The sequence below is a fragment of the Nelumbo lutea genome, chromosome 2 (assembly GCF_056320005.1).
Source record: "Nelumbo lutea isolate HS-2025 chromosome 2, American lotus-T2T, whole genome shotgun sequence".
Classification (NCBI taxonomy): domain Eukaryota; kingdom Viridiplantae; phylum Streptophyta; class Magnoliopsida; order Proteales; family Nelumbonaceae; genus Nelumbo; species Nelumbo lutea.
The window spans coordinates 100,098,913-100,111,004 of NC_142685.1; the positions used below are offsets into that span (position 1 = coordinate 100,098,913).

The window sequence follows — 12,092 nt, forward strand, 5'->3', positions numbered from 1 at the left end:
CCCGACTGTCGGCGCCATGTTTATTGGCATCCACCTACCAGAGAAATAGGGCCACGAATATACCCAATCACACACGGTCTGAGCCATTTTCAAGTTTGGAGCAACATGGAGTGAGACATTTTCGTCATTTGCGATGAGTAACCACCATTCCCAAAGTTTGGTAACCAAACTAGCTTTGTAAATTACCGAGCTTCCATGACCCAAAAACAAAAGCACCCAAGCTCCCCACGCTGGCCAAAAGTAAACAAGTAGAACAAGTTTATATTGCATATGGTAGTTGGCACTAGATGGAATCATGGAAATGAAATCATTTTATACATTTTTCAATTCAAAAGTTCATTTGATTCAATTGTCCTCAGCATTTTAAGGCAAAAAAGGTTTAAGGTTTTGAAATGGAATCTGTCAGTTCATCATCAAAAAATAACAGTGGAAATGAGAATCCCATGCTTATAACTTGAATATTTTGCAATAGCAGCCTCCTGTTGATCTGTATCAAATGTTATGAACAGAAAAATGGGCTGATTTCATTTTCTATTTTGTCGCCAAAGATCCCAAAACAACTGAAAAGTTGTTAACTGAGAAAAAAATATAAACGAACATATTTTACAAATTCAAGACTTTTTTCTGAACAAGATGCTTGTTGGGTGTTAGTTCCAGATGATAACAGTAAATATCACATCTCAGCAAATGCCAGTGAATCTTGATTCTAGAGAACTAGAGAGAGGTGGACTCGGGATGTCTTTTTACAAACAGCTTGCCAATGTCTTCTGTTACAGTGTTGCTCCTGCCAAAAGCCCAACCCAACATCATCAGATATCGTATCTCTTTACTTCAGAAATATCTTATAGAGATTTTGAAAGAACAAAATCTGATTGCTGCAAAAGAAATTACCTAGATTTTGACCGGTTAGCAAAATGTAAAAATTGGCAAATGTAAGAACTAGAAACTCAGAAGCAGAAATCAAGCCCCAATCAATCAACTTAAAAAAAAATCCCTTCTTCGATATGTTATGCCCCATATTAGGCGTATCATATCATATCAGGAGCATAGTTGTCAAGTCGACGCCTAGGCGACAAGGCACCCTTTAAGGCTCACCTTGCCTAATCGCCAAACAGTTTTGTACTATGTATTATAAAATACTTTTTTATTCTTTATTTTTTGACATCATAATTATAAAATAGGCACTATTAAACTAAAATATTCATTTTGTGTGTTTGTATACTAATTTCTTTTTATTATTTTCTTATTTGTTAAGGTTTAATCATTATAAACATTGCTAAATGCTATATTAAACCCCCAAAGACTTTAAAACCCGAATCAACAAGTAAGGAAGAACTTAAAATTTTGTCTAATCAACACATTTTCTACTACATACTTTCTAATCAACACATTTTCTTTTCTTCTTTTCCTATAACAAAAATAAGGGTTCAGCCCCAATGTTTTTTGAATTTTCTTTTCCTTCTTCTTTTTCTTCTCATGAATATGTTGTTTTTACATACTTTATCATGAACTCTATACTTTTCTTATGAAAATTATGAATAATTCTTAAGGAAATATGGTTATGGTACCTAGGGAACTACCCTAGGATCTATGTTTTCTACATAAAAAAAAACTGCCAGAAGGCATGCTTTGCAAAAGCAATACATATTATTATTATCCTTTTTTCCACACAAGAAATCCTCTGAGAAAAAACCAACATCAAAATGAAGACAAAGCTGAACTTTGATGGGTGCAGCATGGGTATCCAGGTAATTCAGGTATAGAAGGAGTCTTCAGAAACCATTATAGGTGTACACTAGCAGAATACTTAGGACCTACGGGATTTAAGAGCCAACATTACTTGCTATTTTACAAGGGCTGCAGTTGGGCATACTAAAGCAACTAAGAAACAGTGTTGGAAGGGGCCTCCAAAGTAATAAAGGATGGCTACTTGAAGAAGATCGAGGAACATGGCAGTATTAACATACATTGAGGGAGATAAAGCAATTGGGAAGGGTTAGGGTGGTATCCTTTGAATTGGTGCTTAGATCCTGGCTGACTTCCTAGCAAAACAAGGGGTAAACAGAGATCATTTGTTTTGGGGTGCAATCAATTAATATTGTACGCAAACTGAAAAGGTGAAAAGTATGGGCTGGTCAGATTAGCTACTGCAAGCTCAACAAAGGATCCTATTGTAAATAGAACTATTTTATTTACATCAACAAAATTTCTTAGGTCATTAATAGGAAAAGAAAAAGAAACACAAAAAGGAAAACAGCAAATGGAGACAAAGGGCTGAAAACTGATAGCTTGATTGGGTAAACAAGGGTGTCATGTTATACCAGTGACAGATACTTTGCACAAAATTATCCTTGTAAAGGCAAAATGGTAGTTCCATCGGAGGTTTGGTTTGTTCAATTGGTAAAGTTGTGTAGTTCTTCATTGGCTTGCCCCACACCTATCCCAACTTTTCTTAAAAACTTATTTACCTTTCAAAAAAATATATCCTCTTAACATTGTGGTGTTAAGAATATTCCTTCTTAACATTGTGGTGTGAAATGCCTTCTATTGAAAACATCCCCCAGTAAGGAAGGCTTCCTCTATCCAAACCGTTTAACCTTGTGGTATGTGGAAAAAAAAAAGAAACAAAGTGCCTTCTATTGAAAACATGCCCCCCCCTCTCTCTCTCTTTCTCATAAATAATGACACCCACTCACCCACCAGTAAGGAGGGCTTCCTCTACCCAAACCATTTATGAAAGAGTTCTAAGGAAGCTTTCAGTTGTTTTTAAGGCTTCACCAACTCCTGATGGTCCGGCTTCTTATTGGAAACCTGTTTATACAGGAGGCTCATTTGAGGTTCAATGGAAGCTTCTTGTGAACCCTCCATTTCTATGGTTGGGGACTATCAGCTATGTTTCAGATAGGGTGGAATATATCATTTGGGCTTTAGGTAGTCCAACAGGTTAGACCAACTCTGTAGAGGTAGAGATAATTGTTCTTCTAAGTTTTAGTGGTCTACCTAAGCTGAACCTCATTTTTTCTTGTTGAAATTGATTGTGTTATTTTATGTTTGGAAGAGGTCCATGGAAACTATCACATGCAAATGAGATAAGACCTCTTTGGTTCCTACATTATAATTTTGAGATGGATTAGTACAGATGACTGCATTTAGACCTGGCAAAAAGTTGACCCAAGCTGTGAATCCAACCCGACCTGACCTGAAAAAACTGGGTTGGGTCTTGGGTCAACCCGCTGACCCGATTGTCAAGTTTAATTGGGATTATTTATGCATTGTTAGAAATTTCCACTCTTTAATTTTTTCTAATTAGTCTTTACTTTTTATTGTTTACTCTTTAAATTGTTAAATATTCAAGTTTTTTATTTTATATTTGAAATTTTAAGGTTAATTCTTTTAATTTTGACAATTTTCATGTAATTTTTCTTTATTTTTTTAAATTTCAATTATTTTTTGGATGACCCGAATTGACCCATGGGTCAACCCTAACCCGAACATTTAGGGTTAGGGTCTAGCATTTGACAACCCAACCCGAAATCAACCCAAAGTACCTTGACCCAACCCGAACCCGACCCACCCAACCCAATTGCCAGGTCTAACTGCATTGTTGATAGATCCAACATCATGAAAGTTGAGATGTGTACAGCAAGTGCGCTTTGTTGATGTAAAGCTTGGAGAGATTTGTGATGCGCTTGTTGTTTTTGCCTTGTCTTTTTTTTTTTTTTACCAATTTCCTTGGAAAATGATACTCAATAGGATATTGAAAGCCAGGGTGATGGTTCCTTGAAGATTCCTTCTTATCCTTGCAATGGTTCCAAGGAAATTATTCATTTTACATGCAATCAAACAGCCTAAAAGTCAATTATTCATGTGTACTTGTTCATATTTTATGTTTTCTTTCATATTGGACACTTAGCAAGCTCATGTTTGGCTGGACAAAGTAAGAAATTTGACTACATATTGTGAAGTCTACCTAACTCCATTTTATGGAATTCATGCAAGTAAAAGCTAACCTTCCATGAAGTTGTGGTGGGACTAGAAGCCCACCTACAGTGTCTGGCACACTTTTTGTGTAACGCAGGTTCCCTCTAGGAACTTTACTCCGGGGATATGAGGAAGCTGGTCCATTTGATTCTCTCTTTCTTGATGCACTTTCCGCCATTGCAGCTGCAACCCTAGATGTGTGGTCACTGCCACTTATTTGATGAGATGAGAAAATAGGTGAATTGAGAAGGAGTGAAGCATCTGGAAGCTTCTCAATTGGAGGTGCAGGTAAACTTGAGGCACTATCTAGCTTCTGAAATGATGAAGATATCAAGCCCCTGCAAACACAAAATATTCAGTGAAGCACTAGGTTTTCATCTGACTAAACTCGATTTAACTGCACATCGTGCATAAAAGACCCACAGCTTTCTAGCACTCGTTGTAAACAATGAAAGCCCTGGTTCTCAATGTGTGGAAGCTAGGTATGGTCTCCAGTTCTTCCAAAGCTGAAATATATTTATTAATTTCACATGAACATACAGAATAATCACATGGGCGAGAGTTATCGTTATACAAAAAACCCTCTCTTCCCCTTATCTGGAAATCCCAGCAGCAATTACATTAAGGTTCTATGGATCAATATATTACAAGATAAAGAGTGTAGTTATTTCTTTAATCTCATTCAAAAAACCCTCTCTGCCCATGTTTTGCCTGCATATTATGGTGCTAGCTGAGCTATCTTCAATGACGAGAGATTGGTATTTGATCTGCTTTATCATCCTTACACCATTGAGGAGAACTTAACCTTATGGAACCTGCATCTCCAGACTCCCAGCCCAGAATTCCAGTTGTAATCCAGCATCTCATATGAAGTTCTTTGATTCTTCCAGACACTGGAGTAGTTATGAAAGGAAGAAATATAAATACGGCTACTTTACTGGAAAGATATACGTCCTCCTACAATTTAAGCAGAAATTTTATCTGCTTCGAAAAACTTTGGTTCATCTTATTCTTAAAAAATGCCACGAGCAAGGTAGAGTTCCAGATAGGGTACCCCCCTCAACTGCAAATTGCATTACTGTACTGCTCTCTAATTGAATCTAGTATTTTGCTTATAATTGCAGTGACTGGCTGGGTAGAGCATCCTTAAACCAGTTCTATAGTCGGGTGGTACTTCTAAGAAGTGGAAAGCTCTAAACTCCACTCTAACGCAAATATTTTCCTCAGCCATTCCAGATATGAACATTTTGTCGCTTCAAATGTTCAAATCAAGTCTTATATGTAAGGCCAAAGGGCCGAGTAGGTAGCTCCAGTGATGAAATGCATTCATGCATAATACGGTTTTCACGTAAGCATGAGACCTTTCTTTCTTTACTATATGATACTCTTCAGTCTTCACTATTACTGATTTGCACCTTATCTAATTTTGAGCATTTAAGCTTATGTTTTTATCTCCATTTAGTCATTAGAACTTCTTCTTCGCCTTAACATGCAATCTCTACACCAATCTTCTTCATCCACTCTATTTTAGCCAGAATGCCCTAATTGCAAAACCCATACAATTGAAACTGAATGCTCGTTTCTAACCCTTCCCATTTCTCTCTGTTTATGGAAAGACCATGCAATCCAGCTTCAGAGTCTACCAAGTCCAAGCAAAGTTATCTACATCACATTTTAATCCATGTATCATCGTTGATTCAAGTCATGAATACGAAATGAACAGAAAATTTTTTCCCAATATCGAAGCCAGCGAACCGAAGAAAAAACAATCAAAACCCTAAGCCCCAGAGTCTTCATAAGTTTTTTTACAAAAGGAAATAAAAAAATAAAATAAACAAAGATAAGGACCAGAAGAAGAAGAAGAAGAAGAAAAAGCCAGAATCCAAATTCTCTACTTTGCTTCACAAACTGAATCAGAAGGGAAACACTGCGAAAATTAATAAGGGAAGGAAGAAATTACGGGTTATGAGAACCAGGAGCTGAAGGCAGAAGGCTGTCCTGTCGATCTTTCAACTCTTCTTTTCCTTCTTCTTTGGCTTCGGCCTCGTCTTCTGAGGAAGAAGCATAATCAACCAGAGACATCCCTCTTTGCCTCCAGCGGACTCGCTCGATCGCTGCTCGCTTGCTCGCTGTCGCTGAATTGCGTCGCACCCAACCCAAGGCCAACTTAGAGTGTCCGTAGCCAAACTGGAATCAACCTTTAGCCCGAGTGGCCCATCGAATCTTTATGGCGGTTTTCCGGTTTCTCATCATCTTCAAATCGGCCATGTTCAGTGGCCACCCGTGGTGGTCCAACCGGTGAATCAACCTACTGGCATATGGACATATATACATGTAACATGAATTTGCCCATTTGTATGAACATTCGGCTCTGTTAGTTTTCTGTGCAAATCCGCGGCCCCCTTATCGTGTCATGCCGTATCGGCCCATAAATCTAAAACCCCAGACCCAATACAATTCGTATAGTCCTGCCGGGATTAGTATGACCTGCAGACCATTGTGCCAGATCACAGGCGGTAGGATTCGATTTATACCTCTAAATTTAAGTTAGATTGAAAATTTGATATTCAATTTTGCATCTGTTTGGAATTATGATTTGTATTCCTATTTCATATAAAATTTGTACCATTTTGTATTTTGCTTTAAAATTTGGGGTTATAACCGATAAATGTCATTCGAAGGTATGATCCTTTGAAAATATCAGCTTAAGGAATCTTTTGAAAAAAAAAAATTATTAGATAAAAGCACTGATATATGACGTGTATTCACCATATGACATATACATTGAATTTATATCGTACAAGACAAAATTACCCTCCCCGTTAAAAACCTCCCACTCTGGACTGTTAAATATACTTTGCTCTGTTCATTGACGAAGGTGGTAATCGCCGGTTGCTTTCTGATGGCTTCCCGACATGGGTCTCTGCTGCAAATCGGAAGCTTCTTCAATCGCCCAGTGCAACTTTACGAGCTGGTGTTGTGGTGGCCGCGAGATCTTAGACAAGTACCCAGAACTGACATAAGAGGGCTCACCAACGACCAAGCAAAGGCTCGAAATAGCAAACCCAACAGTACTGGAAATGGCGCTGGAAGCAAGCCTTGCCTGCATCAAGGAATGGGGGAGACCAGTAGGATACATCACCCACATCGTCTATGTCTCCTCCAGCGAAATCAGATTACCAGGAGGAGACCTCTGCCTGGCTCGCCCTGCGCAGTGACGTCGGTCGCGTAATGCTATACTTTCTTCGCTGTTACGGCAGTGTCACCGGCCTTCGCGTGGCCAAGGCTGATGTTACGAGCAACAAAAACTAGGCAGGTTTTTACGTCATGAGCAAGGCTAACGCGCAAAAATTCATCGTCGAAGCTTCTTGGGAAGAAGCTCTTGGATTGCAGCTGCCGGAGTTTATTAGCAACAAAAATGATGAATCAATTTTTTGGTCATGTATCAATCTTTTGGTTAAGTACCTCTTCATTTGATATGCTTCCAAGTGGCCGATGACTCATAGGCCAAAGTGGAGCTACCTAGGCGCCGAGCTGCCTGTGAGGTGCTGGGCTGACTAGGTGGCGAGCTCCTTGTGAGGTGCCGGGCTGACCAGGTGCAGGGCTGCCCGTGAGGTGCCGAGCTTCCTGTGAGACGCTGGGTTGACCAGGTGCAGGACTGCCTGTGAGGTGCCGGGCTGACCAGGTGGCGAGTTGCCCAGCTGGCGAGCTGGATTGATGAGCTTCTTTGCTCTTTAGAGACCTACAAGGAACCAAATGAGAGAGGAACTCGGGGTGGCTAACCCGACGAGGTCACTCCGATGCTTAAGTCAGTACTCTCATAGTAGATCGCGAACTAAGAATCACAAAGTATGAGAGCTAGAATATGCTTACTTGCTTGCCTCTTCGCCTCTGGGGTTGGTGCCTTTATATAGGCATTATTTGGCGTGGGCTTCACGCCACCAGGTGGGACACCATCAACTTGGCTAAGGCAAGTTGTTGCCAAAGTGGTTCCGGGTGTCACCTAGTTGTTCCGAGGTGCCATGTGTCACAATATCATTGGAGGGCCAAATCTGCCCTCATCATTTGCCCCCCCCCCCACTCCGAGCCAAGAGTAACTCGGCAAAGGGAGTAGATCTCTCCTTTTGGCCCAGAATGAATAATTCGATGAGTTTGTAAGCGTCGATTCAATTCCTTAGGCTTTGGGAGCAATTCACAGTCCGCTCCTTGATTTTGCCCATGCTGAAAAGGTGACTGGGTCTTATATGGTGAGGAGGTCTTCGCTAGTTCGGTATTTTGGCCATTGGGCTCTGGGAGCGACTCGTAGTCCACTCTCCTTGATCTTGCCCATGCCGAAGAGGCGATTGGTTCTTATGTGGTATTTTAGCCCTTAGGCTGTTGGAGCGACTCATAGTCCACTCTCCTTGATCTTTGATTTTGCCCATGCCGAAGAGGTGACTGGGACTTGTATGCCCATGCCAAGGAGGTGACTAGGACTTGTATGCCCATGTCGAGGAGGCGACTAGGACTTATCATAGTGCCGAGGTCTTTTATCAATTCGTCAGTTTGCGCCTGGGCCAAGCCGCAAAGTCGGTGCCTGGGCTAGGCTGTCGGGTCGCGCATGGGCCAGGCTGCCAGGTTGCGCCAGGGCCAGGCCGCCAAATCGCGCCAGGGCTAGGCCGCCAGCTCGCGTCTGATTGGCTTCTTAGAGCTATGGCTGCGCTGCATCAGCCTCGTTAGTGACGGCGGTTACCCACTCCTACAAGAAGCTACTAGGAGCTCGACCTACAGGTGTAGCACTATTGACTTTAGGTCACCAGCTCGCATGGGAGCCTTGGAAGTCTCGACTGGTAGGGGCATCCATGCAGTCTGTTGATCGCCTACTCCCGTGGAAGCTATGAAGAGCTCATCTTTGTAGAGGGCACCTTGCGAAGAGGATTGATGAGGCGTTATCCGAGTTGAAATAAAGTTGGTAGAGCTACTTAGTCTGTTAGCCATCAACTTCCTGCATAGTTTGAGTTCATAAAAAAATGGAAACTAGAAATTGAGAGCTTTTAGTTTCTAAAAGGTGAGAACTTAGCTTTCTGGAAGAAGAAGACTTAGCCTTTCGGAGGATGAGAATTTAGATTTTTGTAGCGTTTCCCACAGATGACGCCGATTGATGAATCAATTTTTTGGTCATATATCAATCTTTTGGTTAAGTACCTCGTCGTTTGATCTGCTTCCAAGTAGCCGATGACTCAGAGGCCAAAGTGGAGCTGCCTAGGTGTCGAGTTGCCTGTGAGGTGTTGGGATGACCAGGCAGCTCGGCACCTCACAGGCAGCCCTGCACTTGGTCAGCCCGGCGCCTCATAGGTAGTTTGCCACCTGGTCAGCCCAGCACCTCACAAGCAGCTCGACACCTAGGCAGCTCCACTTTGGCCTCTGAGTCATCGGCCACTTGGAAGCAGATCAAATGACGAGATACTTAGCCAAAAGATTGATACATGACCAAAAAATTGATTCATCAAAAAAGATGAACAGGGTTTCGTACAAAGAATGAAGGTTATAATAGGGTTTATTTTCAATTTTGGAGAGAGGACTTAGATTTTTTATAGTTTTTCATTTCTTTAGGAAGAAGAACAATGGGGTTTCAAAAGCTTTAGCCGGAAGAGAAAGGCAGAGAGATTTCTTTGGGTTTTCAACACATTTTGCAAAAAAAGAGGAAGAGGGGCATTTTTGTCATAAAAAATGCATCAAAGGCTTTTCTCATGCGGCGGATGCACCTCATGTTTTACTGCCCTTTTGTGATATTACCTTGCAAAAGATGCCTTGTCTATGATATTTTACAAAAGAGCTACCTTTTGTGGCTAATAGAGGTCAAAAGTTACCTCTTTGTGCAAGAATCCCTTAAATTTTTCACCACCTTTCTACCTCAATTCTCTCCATATACACAATCTTGCCGTTGAAAGAGCAGGTGCTTCAATTCTCACTGTGTGCATACCGGCAACTGAGCATGTGCATTACACATATGATTTTTTTTCATATTAATTATTTGAATTTCAGAGATATCATAATTAAGAAAGAAATTAAAAATTAATAAAAATTAATAATATGATTAAAAATAAACTTAAATGCTTGTACTAAATGTACACCTACAAAAATTTTAAATAACAATAATAATAATAATAATAAATTTTGTATTTCATATTTGTCTTAAATAAAAATAATTTTTATTTTAACAATTATTTTTATTTAATATGATGACTATATAACATTAGAAATGTTTTGAAATGACTTTGACAAAACTCTATACTTTTTTATTTTTTATGTTCTATCTTTTTTAAATATTTATTATTCAATTATGACATCATGATTTTTTTTTGAAAAGTTGGAACATTGATCCACCATTTAAATAAGAAAATAGTTTTTCTTTTAGATCAGTTTTAAATTATATATTTCATCTACACTATATAAATAATTTTTACTTATCACACTTATTTTTTTTACATAATTAATATATAATTTTTTATATATTCTTTTGATTACTTATATTTTTATTATTTTTTAAATATTTATTATTTAACTATCATATCATCGATTAGTCCATTTGACCACTAATTAATATATAATTATATATTTCATCTAACTATCATATCCCGAAGGCAAAAGCAAGCCCCAATTTTTTTAGTTTTCATATTTTTGCATTTTATATATTTTTGAATTTTATTATTTAATTGTGGCAACATGGATTGGCCCATTTGACCTAAATGGTTTAATTTCTTACCACCACCTAGATGAAAACACTATTTTTTCTAGGTAGACTTTAAAAGTATAAGTTTTTATGTTATTGAAATTATTAATTTATTATGTATGAATTTAATTATAGAATTTAATTATGAGAATAAACAAAAATGTTTAAATATATGATTCAGTGAAGGTGAATGCAAATTAATACCTTAAGGCTATGCTTGGTTTGAAAGAAAAGGTAGGGAAAGGAAGGGAAAGATAGGGAAACCAATACAAGGGTTGTAAAGGTTTCCCTACCTTTTTTTTCAAACCAAACATAACCTAAATGTTGGATTTAATGAGAGATAATTGAATGCATTGAGTACCTTAAAATTACCTCTTTATCAAATCATTTAATATCAATAACCAATGACCTTATTTGCCCTCATTTTTATCAATTTAAATATAGAGGGGTAAATTTTGTCATAAAAAATTCCAAAAATATTCTTGAGGCGATTCGTACTTTTTAAAGTAGTATAGATATGTAAGCAATTCCTACCATAAGCCTAAAATAAGTCTTGTTAGTTTCCAATGTAGGATAAGGTAAAAAGGAGAGAATAAAACTATGTAGGATAAGGTAAAAAAGATTAAAAAAAAAACAAAAGTTTTGATGGAAAATTTTAAATTTTAGAAGCTACTTTCACAAAACTTAAAGTGCAAGTGCAAAGATGTATGATCAATCTATCAAACACCTAGGAAATTTAATCAACACTTGCTTCCTACCTAGACCTATTCATGGGCCGGTAACCTGTCTAGTTGGCGCACTCAACTTGTTGTTTATTAGGATTGGACAAAGCTTTAGGCCCGTGAGTTCAAGCTTGGACTTTCTCTAATAAGCCTAACTGGCCCAATAATATTATATATGATAAAAATATATATTAACGATATATAGTAAATATATATTATTAATTTATCAAATTATTACCAAACTAATTAATATTAATTTGTTAACTGCACCACACGTAGGACTTTTTTTATGTCTAGATCAAGGCCAGGCTCAAGATGTAAGCTTGATGGTCAGGCCAGGCTTGGACTCAAGCTTAGACATTTCCTATTAATAAAGAGGAAAAGCTTGGCCTGAACCTGAACATTGTCTAGCCAAGCCCAACCCAGCTAGGGGTATCAATGGTATTCAAAAATTCAATTTTGAATTCAAGATTCGACATAACCAAATCAAATTCAGATAATTCAATATCTAATCGGTTGAATTTTAAGATCACCTAATTCGATTCGATAAATATCCAAATTCGATTGATTATTTAATTCTTATATATAATATATAAAATATTTGAATGTTTTATATAACTTATATATATTAATTAAATTATATAATATGTCAATTGAATAAATCATTACCAGTGGCT

General features: G+C 38.2%; 1 protein-coding gene across 1 annotated transcript; it reads right to left on the reverse strand.

The window, feature by feature from the left end:
• Positions 1 to 461: 461 nt before the first annotated feature.
• On the reverse strand, positions 462 to 6,384 carry LOC148872305 (uncharacterized). The gene is made up of 3 exons (XM_088971086.1): positions 5,942 to 6,384; positions 4,011 to 4,319; positions 462 to 784 (listed from the first exon to the last, which is right to left on the reverse strand). Exons 1-3 carry the CDS (start codon positions 6,061 to 6,063, stop codon positions 715 to 717), a joined length of 501 nt encoding a protein of 166 aa, XP_088827212.1. The 5' UTR covers positions 6,064 to 6,384; the 3' UTR covers positions 462 to 714.
• Between the last annotated feature and the right edge of the window lie 5,708 nt (positions 6,385 to 12,092).

Coding starts and splice junctions, on each gene's coding strand:
- LOC148872305 (XM_088971086.1), bottom strand. CDS start 6,063: ATGTCTCTGGTTGATTATGCTTCTTCCTCAGAAGACGAGGCCGAAGCC. Junction 4,320..5,941: donor GCTCCTGGTTCTCATAACCC/GTAATTTCTTCC, acceptor TTGTGTTTGCAG/GGGCTTGATATCTTCATCAT. Junction 785..4,010: donor CCACCACAACTTCATGGAAG/GTTAGCTTTTAC, acceptor GGCTTTTGGCAG/GAGCAACACTGTAACAGAAG.